This window comes from Mus musculus, chromosome 7 (assembly GCF_000001635.26).
Source record: "Mus musculus strain C57BL/6J chromosome 7, GRCm38.p6 C57BL/6J".
NCBI lineage: Eukaryota > Metazoa > Chordata > Mammalia > Rodentia > Muridae > Mus > Mus musculus.
This window is the reverse complement of record NC_000073.6, coordinates 78,216,405-78,233,307: the sequence shown is the minus strand read 5'-3', so window position 1 is coordinate 78,233,307 and position 16,903 is coordinate 78,216,405. Positions and strand designations below refer to the sequence as shown.

General features: G+C 42.3%; 1 protein-coding gene across 10 annotated transcripts in view; it reads left to right on the top strand.

The window, feature by feature from the left end:
• Ntrk3 (neurotrophic tyrosine kinase, receptor, type 3) overlaps positions 1–16,903 on the top strand; it is a 401,049-nt gene that overhangs the window by 347,727 nt on the left and 36,419 nt on the right. For 8 of the 10 annotated variants that reach the window (XR_001785487.2, XR_001785486.2, XR_001785488.2 and 5 more), the window contains one exon: positions 3,747–3,821. The exons of the other annotated variants lie outside the window; for them this stretch is intronic. Coding sequence is in view for 2 of the 8 variants with exons in the window: in XM_011250816.3 (XP_011249118.1) it covers positions 3,747–3,821 (75 nt within the window). In the remaining 6 variants the exon portion in view is untranslated. The remainder of the gene's footprint in view (positions 1–3,746; positions 3,822–16,903) is intronic. 10 annotated transcript variants of the gene reach the window in all.

Genomic DNA, 16,903 nt, shown 5'->3' with positions numbered 1-16,903 from the left:
GAGTTTTGTGGCAAAGCTATTTCAAATAAAGGAGATGAACATTTGGTATGACTCAGAGATGGTTACAGTGGCAAACAAGGAGACTTTAACTTAGGGGACTTAGGGATTCCACTGTACTTATTGAATAAGCAACAGCAAGGGAATTGATCCAAGTGGGGTCCCAAGATAGTAATACAGGTCAAACAAAACTCAATGAAAAGTTAAAGATGCTAGAAGTAAAGCAGGTATTGATCACATTCAGGGGATGCTGTCTTAATTTTTATAAGCGTGTTGTAAGGAGGAATTATTTTAGCATATGTTTATTATGAAAATACATACTTAAGAGTACAAATATTTGGTCATTATAGCTTGAGATGACTTCAATAGCAATGCCTTATTCCATAAAATTTATATCACTTGTACCCAACATTTGATATATATACATATATCATATCATGTTTATGTATATGTGTGTGTGTGTGTGTGTGTGTGTGTGTGTGTGGCATTTTATAACTGTTCATTAAGTGAAATACAGCAGAAGATAGACATACTTATTAGTGAATGATCTTGATGATGATTTACAGCGTTAGTGCTGGAGATGCTAAATGAACACAAGGCTAGACGTTAGTAAACAGGCTGGTCCTTTCTTATTTTGGTGTGATGAGTGGTTTCTGCTTCATTTTTTTTCAATAATTTATTTTTTAATTCACTTTACATCCTGATTGCAGCCCCACTCCATTCTCTCCTCCCAGTCCCACCCTTATGAATCCTTCCCTCCATTACCCCTCCTACTCTCCTCAAAGAAGGGGAATCCGATACCCGACTACTGTCTCATTTTTCAAAGCCAACATTGTAGGTAGGACTAGCAAACTCTAGAACTATTTAAGACGTGAGGTTGGTGAAGATTAGTTATGTAGGCCTTATGTGAAAATAGAAAATTCTGGGTTGTAGGGCAGTAGATGCTTTCTCCCCACAGATTTTCTAGAAAATCCATATACATGCATTTTCAAGGTACCACAAAGGCACTCATACATTGGATATGAGGTTGCAGTTGGTGACTGCAGAGTTTTGCCTTATTCTAAGTCTAAGATACTAAGAACATTTCTACAATAGAGATTCCTGAAATGAAGCACTGTAATGTTAGGGATCCACTGTGCATGAGCAAAGAACTGTCCAGTGTGTGTTTCTGTGATGCTGAGACATACTAGAGTAAATCCATCCTACCCATATCTTCAAATTCACAGCTCTATTTTAAATTCATAGCTCTACATTCTTCCCCAAGTCATGCCTCCTCTGACCCTTCTCTACCTCAGCCCTCTCTGGAGCTATCCTTATTCTGCTCCAAACTGTTGTCCTTCTTTCTACTCTAAGAATTTACCAACCCCTTTACATTAAAGAAAAAAAGATTGCTTAACCTTTCTATCCCTACCAACATTCATTTGTCTTCACCAGTACTGAAATAGTTTTTGTCCTTTATTTTTCATTTGAGGGGTTTCTGATCTTACCACCTCACTGATTATGACTTTGGATGGTCAATACTTATCTCATAATGCCCATATTTGAATGTATTTCCTCAAGGGTAATCATTTATTTACTGTCTAATAAATGTCATTGTTAATAACAGCCCCATTTCTGGCCCCTTCCTTCCTTCCTCCCACCATCTTAGCATCATATTCCCATTTAATGCCTGGGTGATGTCTTACTTTTCAATGTTTCCCCCACTTTGGCAGTCCTTTGCCTCTCGTGGGTTTTTGTGATTCTTTCTATTCAAAGTTCTGAAGTCATTAGTTGAGAGCCAACAGCTTTTCATGGTTAGAATCCTGTTTTGCTTTTAAGCCTTTGTCCCTTTTTTTCTGTAATTAAGATATCTATAAGCTTCCTCTAGAGGGTTCATTGGAGATTAAAGCTTTGCTTTTTGGAAATAAGCAGTACCACCTCTTTAGACAGTGGAGTAGTATCACGGCCACAGTATCACCTCCTCAGACAGTGCTGTGGAGTAGCCTGTTAGTATGCATGGAAGCTTGCATGGGAAGTCCTTTAAGGGGAATCTTATTTGAACATATCTTTGCCACTTTCTGGCTATGTCTAGCTTCATGGCATCTCAAGGTCACTTGTTCTTTGCAGGAACCCTCATCTCATCATTCTGATTCTCACCCTTATTCACCCTCTCACCTCCGCTCATTTAAGATTCTTGAGTGAATCCTCATTTCTCCAAGCTATCAGTCTGTGCTCTGAGGTCTCCTTCCTGACTCTGCTGCAGAAGCCCTGTAATTCTATCCAGTCAAGCCAGGATGAGTCCAGGTTCACATGACAGTACACCCCTCTCCACAGATGCACAATGTTCTCTGTAGTTGCTGGAGAAGACTGCATGAACAAAATATGACTCACAGAGCTTTGACAACGGAATTTATTTTCTCATAGATCGGAGGCTAGAGTTGCAAATCAAGGCATAGGCAGCTTTGACTCTTTCTCAGGTCTGCCCCCCCCTGCCTTGTAGATGGTCACCTTCCTATGTCTTCATAAGATCTTCTCTCTATAAGTATCTATGCTCAGATTGCTACTCTTTAAAGACATCAGTCATAGATTAATGCCCAAGATAATGACCTATAAATCTCTTATATATGCTATGGACACAATCTAGGGAAGTGGGAGTTAGCATTCCAACATATTAAATTTGTATGGGGGACACAATTCAGCCCATAATCCCTTCTCTGTCAAACTGCTCATCTGTCTGTTCTTTTCTTCATCCTCCTGGTTATTTCTTGCTGTCTATCTCACAATGTCATCAAAACCCACCAAGTTCATTTTATCATCTCCATAGGATGGATTTCTCAGCCTTACCCTATGGATTTGTACACATGGACTTGCTGCTTCATAAACAGGCTCCAATGACCAACTTCATCCTTATGTGGTTCCTTTGCCTCTGGCTCTATAGAGATGTAGGCTGTGTGTGTCTTTTGTTCTTTCTACAGAGTTCTTGACCCCAGAGGTGCTTAAGAAAGGTCAATGGTATATGATTGTGAATCATTCCTTAGAAATAGCCTAGCTTAGTTTTGTCCTCTACCTTTTAGAGAAGGGTATCAAGGGAAATGGGACTTTCCAGGGGATGATGAAAAATTCAAATTCAGATTCTGTTGACAGTGGGAGGAAGCAGAGGGTGCCAGTGTCCATGCAGATGACACCAATATACATGGTGTTCAGCTATCTGAACTTACTGACCTACTTTCCAAACAGGAAAAACAGGAAAAGAAAGAAAATGAAGGATTCTCACACCATGGGGATACTAGTGAATTCATAAATTTTCTGCTAATACAAGAAGAATAACTACTCCTTCAGAAGCTTTGGAAAAAGATGCCTTTTCTTTGACCTAAGGGGTTAAGAATATCAGATAAAATGTATTTCCTTCTAGAGTGGTAGTGGCTGGGGCACTGATCCTGTGGAAAGGAGAATTGACCCATAAGCCTCTTGAGCTTTGGTGGTCCTCAGACAGTTGAATGGTATGGAGTACAAATAGGGCTATGGTGGTGTGGCATTTAGGTTGTGCATGAAGCATTCTTGATTGGTCTTCTGAGTGTAGGCAGTCAGTCAGGAGTCTGCCTAGGCATGTAGGATAGGACACTGGAGGCTATGTCCAAGAGAGACATCTATTTCATTAAAGACAGGCCTGCTTCCCTTCTCTCCCCCATCCCTCTTTTCTCCTCCCTCTTCCCTTATCCCTTTTCTTCTCTTTCCTCTTCTTCCCTGCTCTCTTCTTCATTCACTGTCAGGAAGGGCCATGCCAGAAGGGCCCATTCAACGTGTCGTGGCAGCAGCAGAGGCTAGCAGCGTCAGCAGCTTCCACAGTGAGTCTGGATTTCATTTCTGGGGCCAGGGGATGGACAGGGTTGTCCACACACTGACAGCTTGCAGGCTTTGGAGAGGAACTTCCATGTACGGGAGGCTGCTGCCAACTTTGTTTTGACTGTTTTCCCCTTTATGGGGGCATCAGTTAACTTCCATGGAGGTTCCCTGCCAAAGCTTTTGGTGTGCTTGTGTTGTCTCATGGGGATGCAGCATGGTGGGGGTATGGGGCCATGATCTGCTAAAAGTAGGTGCATATCTTGATTTAGGTGGCTGTCAGCAATTCTGTCCAGGCCTGTGTGTTGGTGAAGGCTGGAGGCTCTGCATGAATGGTGGTTTGGCTGCTTTTTTTGCATTTCAGGAAGTGTGGCCTTGAGTTTTGCATATACTTTGGTTGTCTGATTCTCCATAAGAAGTTCCCTTGAGGGATCTGAGAATACCATAAGCAGATAGGCTGATGGGTTGGAGAGCAGAAATTGTGTACTTGATCTGAGATGAATCCTGGTCTAAAATGATGTTGACATTCAAGATAGTTAGTAAAGGGCCAGAGTAAGTAAGGCATTGTGTATATTTGGGGGAGATTTCTATCTCCCCACATTGGGAGGAGATCGACATACTTCAGATCCAATAGAAAGCTCATTGGTCCAGTCTTGGTTATCAGACTACATCCATTAACCTCTTTCTACTTTTTTTAATCGGCATTCTTTTTGTTCTGTTTCTAGAACAATCCTCAGAACCCCAAAATTGACCCTCATTTAAAAATCTAGCAGAATCCTTGTTTATCACCCTAAGAAATTTCCTCTCCAGGCCAGCTGTTGTGTTCAAACACTGAGTGAGTGTGACCTTGAATGGAGAAGCTTTGGTTTTCTTATATGTGATCCTCTGCCAATGCTGCAGTCTCATAGGCAGGTGCAGGGAAACACTTTGAAGATTTCATTCAGTTCCCTCCTGACTTGGTTAGGGAGGTAAATTAAGCATAGCCTTCCAGCTTCTCCTAGAGCCTCAGTTTCATAGGTTTCTCACTGACACTACTACTTAGGTTCAGTTTGTTTAATTTCCAGCCTTGTGCTATGTGACACCTGCAGCCAGAAGGGTTGCAAGAGCTCAGCCTCTACTCTTGCTTTCAAAATGTCACCTGTTTTCAGTTACAGTAGGGTCCAACCATTGGTTTTAGGAGTTGACAAGTTTTACCAAAGTGCTAAATTGATCAAAGATATTAATTCATTGGAACAGTTATTTATTATAAATTGATCATGTGTACTTGATTATTTGGTCACTGCTAGCATGAATAGAGAAAGCTAGTAATACTTAAACAGGAATGAATAGCATGCATTGTACGCTTCTCAAGTACATTAGGACAATGGTGAATAAAATAGGAAAAAAAAATCTCTGATGATAATTAGGGAAAGCAAAGACAAAATTTAAGATATATTACAAATTAGAGTGGCAGGTCCTCAAATGAAAACTAACAAAGAAAGTAGACAGAAAAGTATGTGATGTTGGTAGTGGTGATACTAGTTTATGTGTGTACGTCAGCACATGCATGTATGTTCAGCTTTAGGTAGGATGTCAAAGCAATTGAGCTGCTTAGAAAGGATGGTGCATATTTTATCTAAGTTCTCCAAGCAGGACTTTTATAATTTGGCTAGTTTTTTCAAAAGCAAGTCAGAGCTAAAAATGTCTGAATTCAAATGAAGAAATAAATATAAACTTTAGATAGCAAGGAGAGAATATTTGGTGGCCATGCCTTGTCAAAGTAGGCTTTGCCTGGTAGTTAGCCTAGCTTTTGTGTGCTAGAATCGTTACTAAGGAGGACATCAAAAAATGCATAAGGCTGATGCATTCATTTTAGGAGCAACTTTGTAGGGAGTCTCTTAATTTGTGATTTACGTTGCCATTTAGGATATCTTAAGGCTTCTCTTTCTTCCTTCTGGAATACCAAGGGTGGAAGTGGGAATGGTAACTTGCATTTGACAAACGTCTACTCTAGGTGGGTGCTTTGCTAGGGATTTCTGAGTAAACTTTCTCATTTAGCCTACACTGCTCTCACAAAGAGGTTATCGCAGCCCCATTTTGAGATGAACACACTGACATTTAAATGCAAAAATAAAGGAGAATGGGGCCAGAACTGAAACCCAGATGGACCAATGTCTGAAGTCTCCACCTTTATCATCAGTCTCAGTAACCATCTTTGGGTATCAGTTAGCATAAACTAAGGGATTGAAAGTACAGTGGGACTCCCTAGACTACCCTGTGATGTATGTTCTAGTGTGCATGGCTGGGTCAAGAACTAGACATGTTAGGTGGTGTCCATGTTGTTGTTGGTTGTGCATGAAGGCAGAGCAACATCCATCTGCTTCTTCACACTGTGTTATTCTCGGGAATGGGGATGGCCCTTGGAAATTTGTTTCTGGAGCATGTGAGCAAATCTTCTTATGTGATGTTCATGTTAAGCAGAGATGAAAGTGTGACCTTGGTGTAAGAGGTCCTGCTTCTCATGCACGTCAGAAGGAGGGCCAGTGCATGGTCTTTGCTGTACTTAATTGACGGGGATGGAGAATGCATGCCGAGTCCTAAGACTGTCCAAAGGTGTTTGGATGGGGTTGGGTGAAAAGTTGAGTTTGAAGATTGTCTCTAATTCCTGACTGCCTTTGTGATGTGAATGGAGCACACAAACACCCCTCCTTGGGTTTGGGGATGCTATCTGGACCATACCTCAAAGCCCATGCTTACATTGAACAATATTAGCTATGCATCTTTGAATCTGTTTGCAATCTACTCTCATATGTATTCCAGGGAAAAAAATCAATATCTTGCCTTATACATAAGATGGACTCTTGAGGTTCCATGACCTCCCCAGAAAAGTCACTATTTAGACACATGAACAGACCTAATATAATAAAGAGAAGATGCATCTTAGGATATCAACATTCTTCTCCAGTATTTCTACCTATAGTGGCTTTGTTACCTGAACTTTCAGAACCTATTTATCCCAGGATAAGTGTTCTGCCCATCCAATGGCAATTACTTTTTGAACTGCTTAGCATCTTGCAGTGTGATGTCCTGAGTAGGGAGTCTCAGTGTAAGTCAAAGCAAGTATCCTTGAGTTTTGCAGGATGCTCCTTATAGCTAGAGGGAAGTTATTCCTTGCCTTCCCCTTCCTTTTCTTTACCACTCCAAGGACAACGCCAAGAGAGTGTATGCCAGGCCTTTGAACACCACTTACTGTGGCCAACTCATTATTCCTCTATGGCTTCTCAATCACACCTTGGTTCTTCAAAGCTTATGGGCTATTGCAGGGTTTTGTCCTTCACTCAGAAGCTAAAGAGCAAAACTTCATTCATTCTCCTTCCTAGGATACTTCTCTCTGACTTACAGCTCTGAGTTCCTTCTCCGATAAAAACAAAACAAGACAAAATAAAATGAAACGAAAAACCCCAAACAACTCTTTTCTTCTAAAACATTAAGCCCTTTCAGCACTGACTGACTTCTCCATTTTGTGTCTGTGGAGGCTCCTTGAAGTCCCAATGGGACTGGAAGTGATTAGTTCTAGTTCTTTTTGGGGCTGGTCATCTATGGTCTATTCTGCCCTATATAGGGCATGTCTTAAATCTAAGTAAGGGTTAGTCACTGCTAGAAAAACAATGGATAAGCCTTAGACACAAGCAAAAAAAAGGGCTGGTCAAAATACATTTTCATCTGTGAACTTGCTCTGAGCCCCAAATGTATGTATGTATGTATGTATGTATGTATGTATGTATGTATGTATGTATATTTCTGTCACTCTGTGCCTATCTGTCTATCATCTGTCTACCTATTTATAATTTTATCTGTCTGTCTGTCTGTCTGTCTGTCTGTCTGTCTGTCTGTCTATCATGAATGGGAATGCGTGTGGGCCTGCTCACATAAAGGCCAGAGGATAACTTGCAGGCATTACTTCTCTCATTTCACCATGTGGGTCCTGGTGAATGAACTCTGGCCTTCAGGGCTGGTGGCTTTACCTGCTGAGCCACCTTGCTGCAGGCACACTCTTTATACCAGCATGCTAAAGAGTAAGGACGTTATCTTCTCATTGAAACCAACACATGCATATACCCTTCTCATTGCATGTCTAAGACCTATAGCAGGTGAATGAGGCAGGCACTGTTCACTCCTCTTTGGGCTATCACTATTTAAATTGTCACTGAGACTGTGGGAGAGCTCTGATTTCATTGAATTTGTCTTTAAGCAAAGGTTCACTTAAAACACACTGTAGTATTGATAGAGCCAAACATCACCATAGTGAGATTACCAAATGTAGTATTCTATACTTCCCTGCTATCTAAAATCATCCTGTGACTCAAGAGACTTAAGACTGATCTTTGGAGATGGGTTAGGGGAATGAAAACAATAATCTGTGAAAGGTGCCTCTCATTCACATGGTACCTCAGAAATTTATAAAACCAGATGGATTCATTGTGCACTCCCAGTACTAGTTCCCTGGGTTCTATTCAGAATAGGTGATCTCTCCTTTAAATAGCAACTAATCTCTGAATTCTTGGTTCCCTTTAGCACTATAATGATATGAATAGGTATCTAGGGCCAAGCAAGTCCTTAGCAGAGGATATCAAGAGATTCTTGGGATGAGGTAGCGCTCAGGTATTCAAGCCAAGGATCTGTGGGAGCCCCTCAGGCAGACAGGAGGTTTCCTGGATAAAGCATCCAAGGTTGCTCACAGGGGATTATCCTAGTCTTTGTCTTCTGTTCTTTGATCAGAACTTCTTTTTCAAAGGTGGTCAAGTGCATTTGAAACCATAATTGCTGTCACAGACAAATGGCTCACAAGAAATCCATATGTCTAGAAGCATTGTGACACCACCACCAGTGGGTAGACACTTGGAGGGGTGTTGAGTTCCGCTGTCTCTGGGCTGGTGCCGGCCTCCTGCCATCAGGAGTTAATTTCGCTGATGCTTATTGCTGACTTCTTCTCTCCAGCCACTTGTGGTTAACCCTGATGGAAAACAGAAGTCCAACAAGATCTCCAGCCAAATGCTTTTACATGTACTCAGCTGAAGAAGCTGCCATTCAGGGTCACAGGGCATGAATTATCATATGATGTCCTATGGACGATAAAACCCTGGTGTTTAAGGGCATGTATGGCAGAAGGTGGGTGAAGGGAAACAGTTGTTGCTTTGGCCTTCATTGGGGAAGCCCATTTCTGCAAGACCTTCCACCTTCTACCTTATTTTCTCTTCTTGGGTTCATTTCTAAAATTGAGGCACTTAATCCTAGGAATAGAGACAAAGTTAAGAGTTGAATTTTCCAGTGTTTTACTGGGATTCTTTTAGCTCCAAGTAAAAGAAATATCAAACTCAGAATCCTTTAAGCAAAAAAGACAACGTGACATGTTGATAGTAAGTTCAGAAGTAGGTTTATTTCTGGTGCTAGACCAGGACCCATGTAATAGCACCTGCTTCACTGTATGCTGGTTTCTTTGTCCCCGTTCCTTCTCATTCCCATGTAAGCTTTCTTCTTATTCCACCATTTGTTTTGTCTTTGACACTGATATTACAGAAAGAGATATTGATGGGAGATAGATGTCCAAACAATCAAAGGAAACATATTCTGAAATTTTTTATGATAGATATTGTTGTGGTTGCACAGATCCCTGGAGACTAAGATCAGCACGCAGGATTTGCCTTTCCCAGGGATGGCTTAGTATAGGAATTCAGCTGAGAAATCATCAGTACAACCTCTGCATCCAAGCTGGACATCATGCAGAGAAAAGTCATGACTAAGGAGGCAAAGCCCTTGCCTGCTTGCCTTTTCCAGTCTGTCTATGAGAATGAGAAGCATGGGATGCCGTCTGGTGTCATCTTTATGAGTGCTGTCTGGGATGATGTGAGCCCTCATCTGGCTTCATTGCATCTGCTGATATGGATATTTCAGAATGAAAATCCCCCTTCAGCTTTAGTAGGGGTGTTTATAGAAGACAAATTCTAAGCTATCTAACACATTTTCCTAAATCTGCTATCCCAACTCGTAAGCTTGCGTGCTTTAAAACATCTTTACTGCTCCGTCTTCCTTCAACTTGGAAGTGCAAAAAAACTTCAACTTGGTGCATTCAAGGATGCTGATTTTTAGAGTCAGAATATTTTAAGCATAAATCTTGTGACTTCCATATGTTTTAAAATAAACTACCTATGACCTTTCCCCCTTCCTATTTGTCTGTTTTCCTCCATGCAAAGTGGGTGGTGATACTTATTTCTAGAGCCCAGTGTCTCAGGAGGGTGGATGAAGCCATGCATCTTAATGCACTTACCATGTATCATGGCACTGGGTAGTGACTCCTACTAAAGTTGCTGTTCTGTGGCTCTGCTCAATGAGAAATGGGTTCTCTCTATGGCCTCAAAGTTGAAATGCTGAGACCATCTTTTTCTTCCCTGTTATAGTGGAGGCCATAAATTTAGATGAAGATGAAGGCTCTCCTCCTGGAGATTACCTACTCTAGTGCTTAGTCTGGGTCATTTTGGGGGAACCCACTTGATAACCCAAGGAAAGATTGAACTTTCAGTAGGCTGGAAAAGCTTTTGGAAACAGAATGTATGTAAAAGAGTAGGGCTGTGTTTGTGAGAGGGGAAGCTAAAAACTATCCACTTGCTATTGCTGGCTTAGCATTTAAGACTTTCTCCTGGGTTGGTCCTGAGAGTATCCACATATCCCATCTTACATCTTCTGACCATGAAGAGAAAGCCAAGAACAGAGCTTGTTTGCAAAGGAAGATGGTGTTACCCACAGCTGACAGATTCAAGAAATGGCCTGAAAAGTCACATGCTACATGGAGCCTGAGATCTGAGCCTCCATCCTGTTCTGAGACTGCATTCTGCCCTTGCTTCTCTGCAGAACAGCAGGCTGAGTTGAAGTAAGTGGGTCCTAGAACTTTAAACTTCTCCCAAGGCAGAGAGGGACATTTTGGAATTGTGCAGTCTCTGCTTCACTGGGACTTCATGTTTTGAACTAGGTGATACCTAGAGATTAATCAACCTGGTTCCTCCTGAAGCCTATTAACCTACCTTGTAAATAAGGGCATAGGAGACTATGTAGTGTATGTAGTCTCCTGAGGTCGCCTGAGGTCGGGCTCTCACTCTCATTGACTTGATCACATATACACACATGCATGTGCAAGTGTGTTCAAGCACACACACTCAGGCACACACATCTCTCTAGAAAAGCAGACTCAAGGCTACAAATACTATAAAGGGCCTTTGTTCAATGTGCTTCACATACTGATTCAGATAAATAATTATGCTCTGGATAAATTCCTGTAGTCTCTGAGCAAAGAAGACATTTTAACAGTCCCTCAGTCTAATACATCATTATTACAGATGTGAACATTGAGACTGGAAGGAACTCTAGGCTTCCAGAGACCTAGGGTCGCACCTTGTCAGGACTGGGACAAAATTGCGGGTGACCTGGCTCCCAACCCAGTGCCTTTCCATTGGATTCCATTGCTTTCACTAGCTCTGGAGCTCTGCTGTCTCCCTTCTAGTATGCTGGAGGTGTCTCTGGCCTCTGTCAGGGTAGTGTGGCTGGGTCAATCAATACCCCTCTCCTGGAATTTCTCAGGGGATGCCTAACTAGGGACTTGTGCTGAATAAAATAGTCACGTAGCAGCTTGTGTTGATTAATCAGTCTGCAGTTCACAGAATCCTCCAGCCGCCGCTGTTATCAGCCGTCTCCAGGCTTCCCTGAGAACGTCACTCTGCTGCTTCTTTTTTCTAAGTTGAATCCCCTCCTTCCAGTGAAGATGAAGAACTGTATCTCCTTCTTTGTGTATGTGGTCCTGCAAGTGAGCTCTTCCCTCTCGAGCTGTGCGTATCCACTCTCCAGGATGAAAGGGTTTTGTTTCATGACTCAGAGAAGCATCCCATTTTCCGCTGGGTGAACAGGTGCATTTTCTCTCAAGAAAGCTCTGGGGTATGCAAAGTCCCATTGTCCTGACCCTCCTCTGAGCTGTCCCAGCAGCCCTCAGTGAGGTTAGATGAGGGAGCCAAAAGTTTGCCAAGGCTGTGCTTCTTCTTCATATTGCCTCTCGTGATGAGATTCCAACTTTCCTTAGCCCGGGGAAGCAGCTATGGATGACAGGTCTCTGCTGTGGTATGTATTGTTTACTGAAGTAATTAAAATATGCAAAGTACTCCGAATCCACCCCCCCCCTTCCTTTGCACTTCTCTCGATCCTTCTGGCATTTCCAGTTGGCAGTTAATAAAATGTAAGGGGGCCCAAGGGCTCTGGTCTCCCTCCAGCTAAAATGACTAATTTGGAGTGATCTGTAAGCTGTAGTTGTCACCCTTGCCAACAGCTGTGCCTTTCTGGTTGATCTGCTGACCCTGCAGTCCATGGCCTTACTGGAGAGGGAAAGTCAGTGTCCAGTCGAAAGAGGGAGCAAATGCCTGGGTTGCTGTTTGCAGCAACACAAAACTAGAAAAGACTTCACATCTTTCCTTGAGGGTAGCTTCACTCTCAAAGTGCTGCAGCCAAGGACACTGGAAATCGATTCCCTAATTCAGTTCAATCACCACTACCATTCCTGGCCACCAAACATCCCCATCTCCTTACCCATTGAAAACCACACCCACTCACTTAAATGATCTCAGTGCTGGGCTCAGAGATGACTTTATGCTAATATGAACATACAGTAGAGCAATCGACTGGCATTCCCACATCTACCCTCCCACACTAACGCCCACAGTAACTGTCACTCTGACTGTTCCTCACTAATGTATATTGAGAGTTACCAAACTCCAGGCACCTTGTCCAAATTTCCATGGCTTGTTTTTACTTAATCCTCATGAAAATGAAAAAAATCTTATTAATACTTAATCTATGGGGAAACTGAGATTCCAAAAGGTGAAGTGATTTCTCCAGGTGACTTGGCTGTAAGTTTGTGTCTGCATCATGATGTGCCTTTCCCACTTTGAGGGCTGCTTAGGAGGGAGACAGCCCTTTTCTCTGTCCTAAGGTTCTGTTTCTGAATCCATCAGTTCTTCTAACAGGAGATCTCTCCTCTGCCCCGGGGGCACTGAAGAAAGTACACAGGGTATTGAATTTTCCAGAAATGTTAGGCCTTGGCTCAGTTAAGCTCTTCTTTGGGCCCAAGCACATGGCTGGGTACTTGTCTCTCTTCATCCCAGGCAGCCTTTAGGAAGTCTTGTTTCTGAGAGATGAGGGCTATACAAAGGTGGAAGAGTCTTCACAAGGATCGGAGGAAGAGCACACGGTGGGCAGAAGCTCCTAGTAGGTGACTTGCAAGCAGCCAGCAAAGATACAAGTGTCATGCCACTGAAGGAGATCATGTTGTTGTAGGAAACATGTTGTAGGATCCTTTGCTCATGTCAGGGGAGCTGCCTGCTGATGGCTGTCCTTACAAACATCCCTTAATGAGTCCGAAAGTCCTGAGATGAACAGAATCAGGGGCAGCAAGCAGAACCTGTTTTACGCTGTCCTCTTCTCAGGCATCAAGACAGGGCCCTAAGAGCAGATGCACAGGCTTCTCCTAACGTCCAGACGTAACTTCTGGATGACATATCTCACCAGTGTGGAGTCAGGAGGTCGAGAACTGTGGAACTAGAATTAAGAAAGAACATCAATTAAGAAGATCACTTGGCCTGGGTGTCTCATCCAAAGCCGAGGATGCAGGCCAGCTCTCATCCTCAGTTTCCCTGGAAACGGGGTCTTGCTGGGTCATGAAGAAGAATATTCATGGACTGTTGAAAAGCTTCTCAGTCTCATGGTACCTGTGGTGTGTATCTGTTGTCAGTTAAGAATCCTACAGTAAACTCATCATCCAAGTGGAATAGCGTGCATGCACACTTGTAATCTCAGCACTTGGGATGTAGAAGCAGGAGGTCTGTGCCTGTGCTATAGAATGAGTTCAAGACAAGCTCGGGCAACTTAGTAAAACTTTGTCTTAAAATAAAAATGAAAGCAAGAGAGCACCTAAGAAACAAACACAAACACACACACACACCAAAGACCCAGGGTCATAGCCCAGGGGTATGTACAAAACCCTGGATTCACGGCCAGTACTGGGTAATAGAAACCAGACTTAGGTATTGCTGTTTTTACTTTTATTAATATTGAGAAAACAAGTCATAGAGAGAAATTGTCTTTTGCATAAAAAAACTATTATTTTTTCTTCTTTTTTAAAGTTTTAGTAACTGTTATTGTATATGCATGAATTTTTTTCAACTTTTTATTAGCTATTTTCTTTACTTACATTTCAAATGCTATCCTGAAAGTCCCCTATATCCCACCCCCCTGCCCTGCTTCCCTACCCACCCACTACCACTTCTTGGCCCTGGTGTTCCCCTGTACTGGGGCATATACAGTTTGCAAGACCAAGGGGACTCTCTTCCCAATGATGGCCAACTAGGCCATCTTCTGATACATATGCAGCTAGAGACACGAGCTCAGGGGGTACTGATTAGTTCATATTGTTGTTCTACCTATAGGGTTGCAGACCCCTTCAGCTCCTTGGGTACTTTCTCTAGCTCCTCCATTGGGGGCCCTGTGTTCCATCCAATAGCTGACTGTGAGCATCCACTTCTGTATCTGCCAGGCACTGGCCTAGCCTCACATGAGACAGCTATATCAGGATCCTTTCAGCAGAATCTTGCTGGCATGTGCAATAGTGTCTGCATTTGGTGGCTGATTATGGGTGGATCCCCGGGTGGGGTAGTCTCTGGATAGTCCATCCTTTCATCTTCTCTCCAAACTTTGTGTCTAAACTAACTCCTTCCATGGGTATTTTGTTCCCTATTCTAAGGAGGATACACGTTGGTCTTCCTTCTTCTTGATTTTCTTGTGTTTTGCAAATTGTATCTTGGGTAGTCTAAGTTTCTGAGCTTATCAGTGAGTGCATATCAAGTGACTTCTTTTGTGACTGGGTGACCTCACTCAGGATGATATCCTCCAGATACATCCATTTGCCCAAGAATTTCATAAAATCATTGTTTTTAATAGCTGAGTAGTACTCCATTGTGTAAATGTACTACATTCCTCTGTTGAGAGACATCTGGGTTCTTTCCAGCTTCTGGCTATTATAAATAAGGCTGCTATGAACATAGTGGGGCATGTGTTCTTATTACCAGTTGGAACATCTTCTGGGTATATGCCCAGGAGAGGAATTGCTGGATCTTCTGGTAGTACTATGTCCAACTTTCTGAGGAACCGCCAGACTGATTTCCAGAGTGGTTGTACAAGCTTGCAATCCTACCAACAATGGAGGAGTGTTCCTCTTTCTCCACATCCTCGCCAGCATCTGCTGTCACCTGAATTTTTTATCTTAGCCATTCTGACTGGTGTGAGGTGGAATCTCAGGGTTGTTTTGATTTTCATTTCCCTGATGATTAATTATGTTGAACATTTTTTCAAGTGCTTCTCAGCCATTCGGTATTCCTCAGTTGAGAATTCTTTGTATAGCTCGGTACCCCATTTTTTAATGGGGTTATTTGAATTTTTCGAGTCTGTATAAATGTTTTACCTATACATATATATTTGCACTGCATGAGTTCCTGGTGCCTGTGGAGGCCAGAAGAGAGCACCAAACTCACTGGAACTTAAGTTATAAATAAGCCACCATGTAAATGCTGGGAACAGAACCCTGGGCTTCTACAAAAGTAGCCAATACTCTAATTGCTGAGCCATCTCTCCAGCTCGTCAGAGTTCATCTTCATGAACCCAATTATTTTGCCTTTATGTCCTACAGTAGGGTCTCACACTCAGAGCAAAGAGACTGTTGCATATTCTAGTCCAGTCTCGTCTTGTCTGGGATCCACTCTAGCTGCCTTTCCTGAATAGCATAGCTACGTTTTTGTTTTGTTTTGTTTTGTTTTGTTTTTTGGGGGGGGGGTGTTTGTTTGTTGTTGTTGTTTTAAAACAGACCAGATGCAGGAATCAAGACTGATACTAATGTAGTTCCTGGCTGTCACTTTAGGCTGTGCTCAGTGCTTGTTGGTGACACTGTCACAAACTAAAACCAAACCAAACCTAAACTAAACAAAATTCTCACAAGAAGAAGGGCTTGGGGTATGGTGATGCATTCCTTCAGGTTTATGCTAGTCTAGTGACTGGATGCTTTCTCCCCCCATGATCTGGTTTCTTATCCAATATGGTTGTCTCACTGTTGTGAGGGCTCACTGAGCAGAATGTCTAGGACCCAGGAAACTTTGGGAAATGCTTGCAAGGAAGATTTTGATTCAAATCTATGTGCATGTATATATTTTCTCTTTCATTTACTACCTCATTTCTTTTCAGTACATGTTTTGAGTAGGTGTGTTATTATCCCCATTCCACGCACAAGGAAGTGAGTCTTCTTGAAGATAAACACTCTGTGGTTACTGAACTGATATACGGTCCCTGCTCAGTTAGACATTATCACTCTGGTTGCTTTAGATCCCCTCCTTTCTCAACCTATAACACACATTTCCGGTGTCATTTACCACGTCAAGGGAAACAAAACATCTGGCTGAGCAAAACTTTGTTTGAAAGAGATGATTTGTAATCTGACCTAAATCTATGTGAATACAAATATGATCCTAACTGTGAGTACTTGAGCATTACAGGGTAATTAAAAAAAATCTAGACTCAGTCAGTGGAGTGACTTAACCTTCCTTTATGTATAGTATCAGTGTGCACGTTTGAGATCTGGGTGGAATCTTCAGTCTCCAGTTTGATTTATGAATTGTAGCTGAGTTGAGACCTCCAGCTTTGTTGTGTGAATTGAGCTCTTTTAACATCTTAAAGTTTCTTTCCATAAGAAGATTTTAGTGCAGCCAGGAGGCTAGAGTCTAGGCATTGGGAAAGGAAAGTAAGGGCCAAATTGTGTTTTCAATGTAGTATCTGGTCTCTTTAATGTATATATACATACTGCTTAGGTAAACTAAAGGACAGGGAGGACTTTGAATGAACGCTGGCATTTAGAATGGAGCAGGGGTAAGTCGGTATAAAAAGGTGTGTGTTCCTGGAGCATCCATGGAAGAACTTTGCTCCTGGCAGATTCAGCTCTAGGTAAGAGAGTTGAGAAGAAGCACAATGGGCTTGT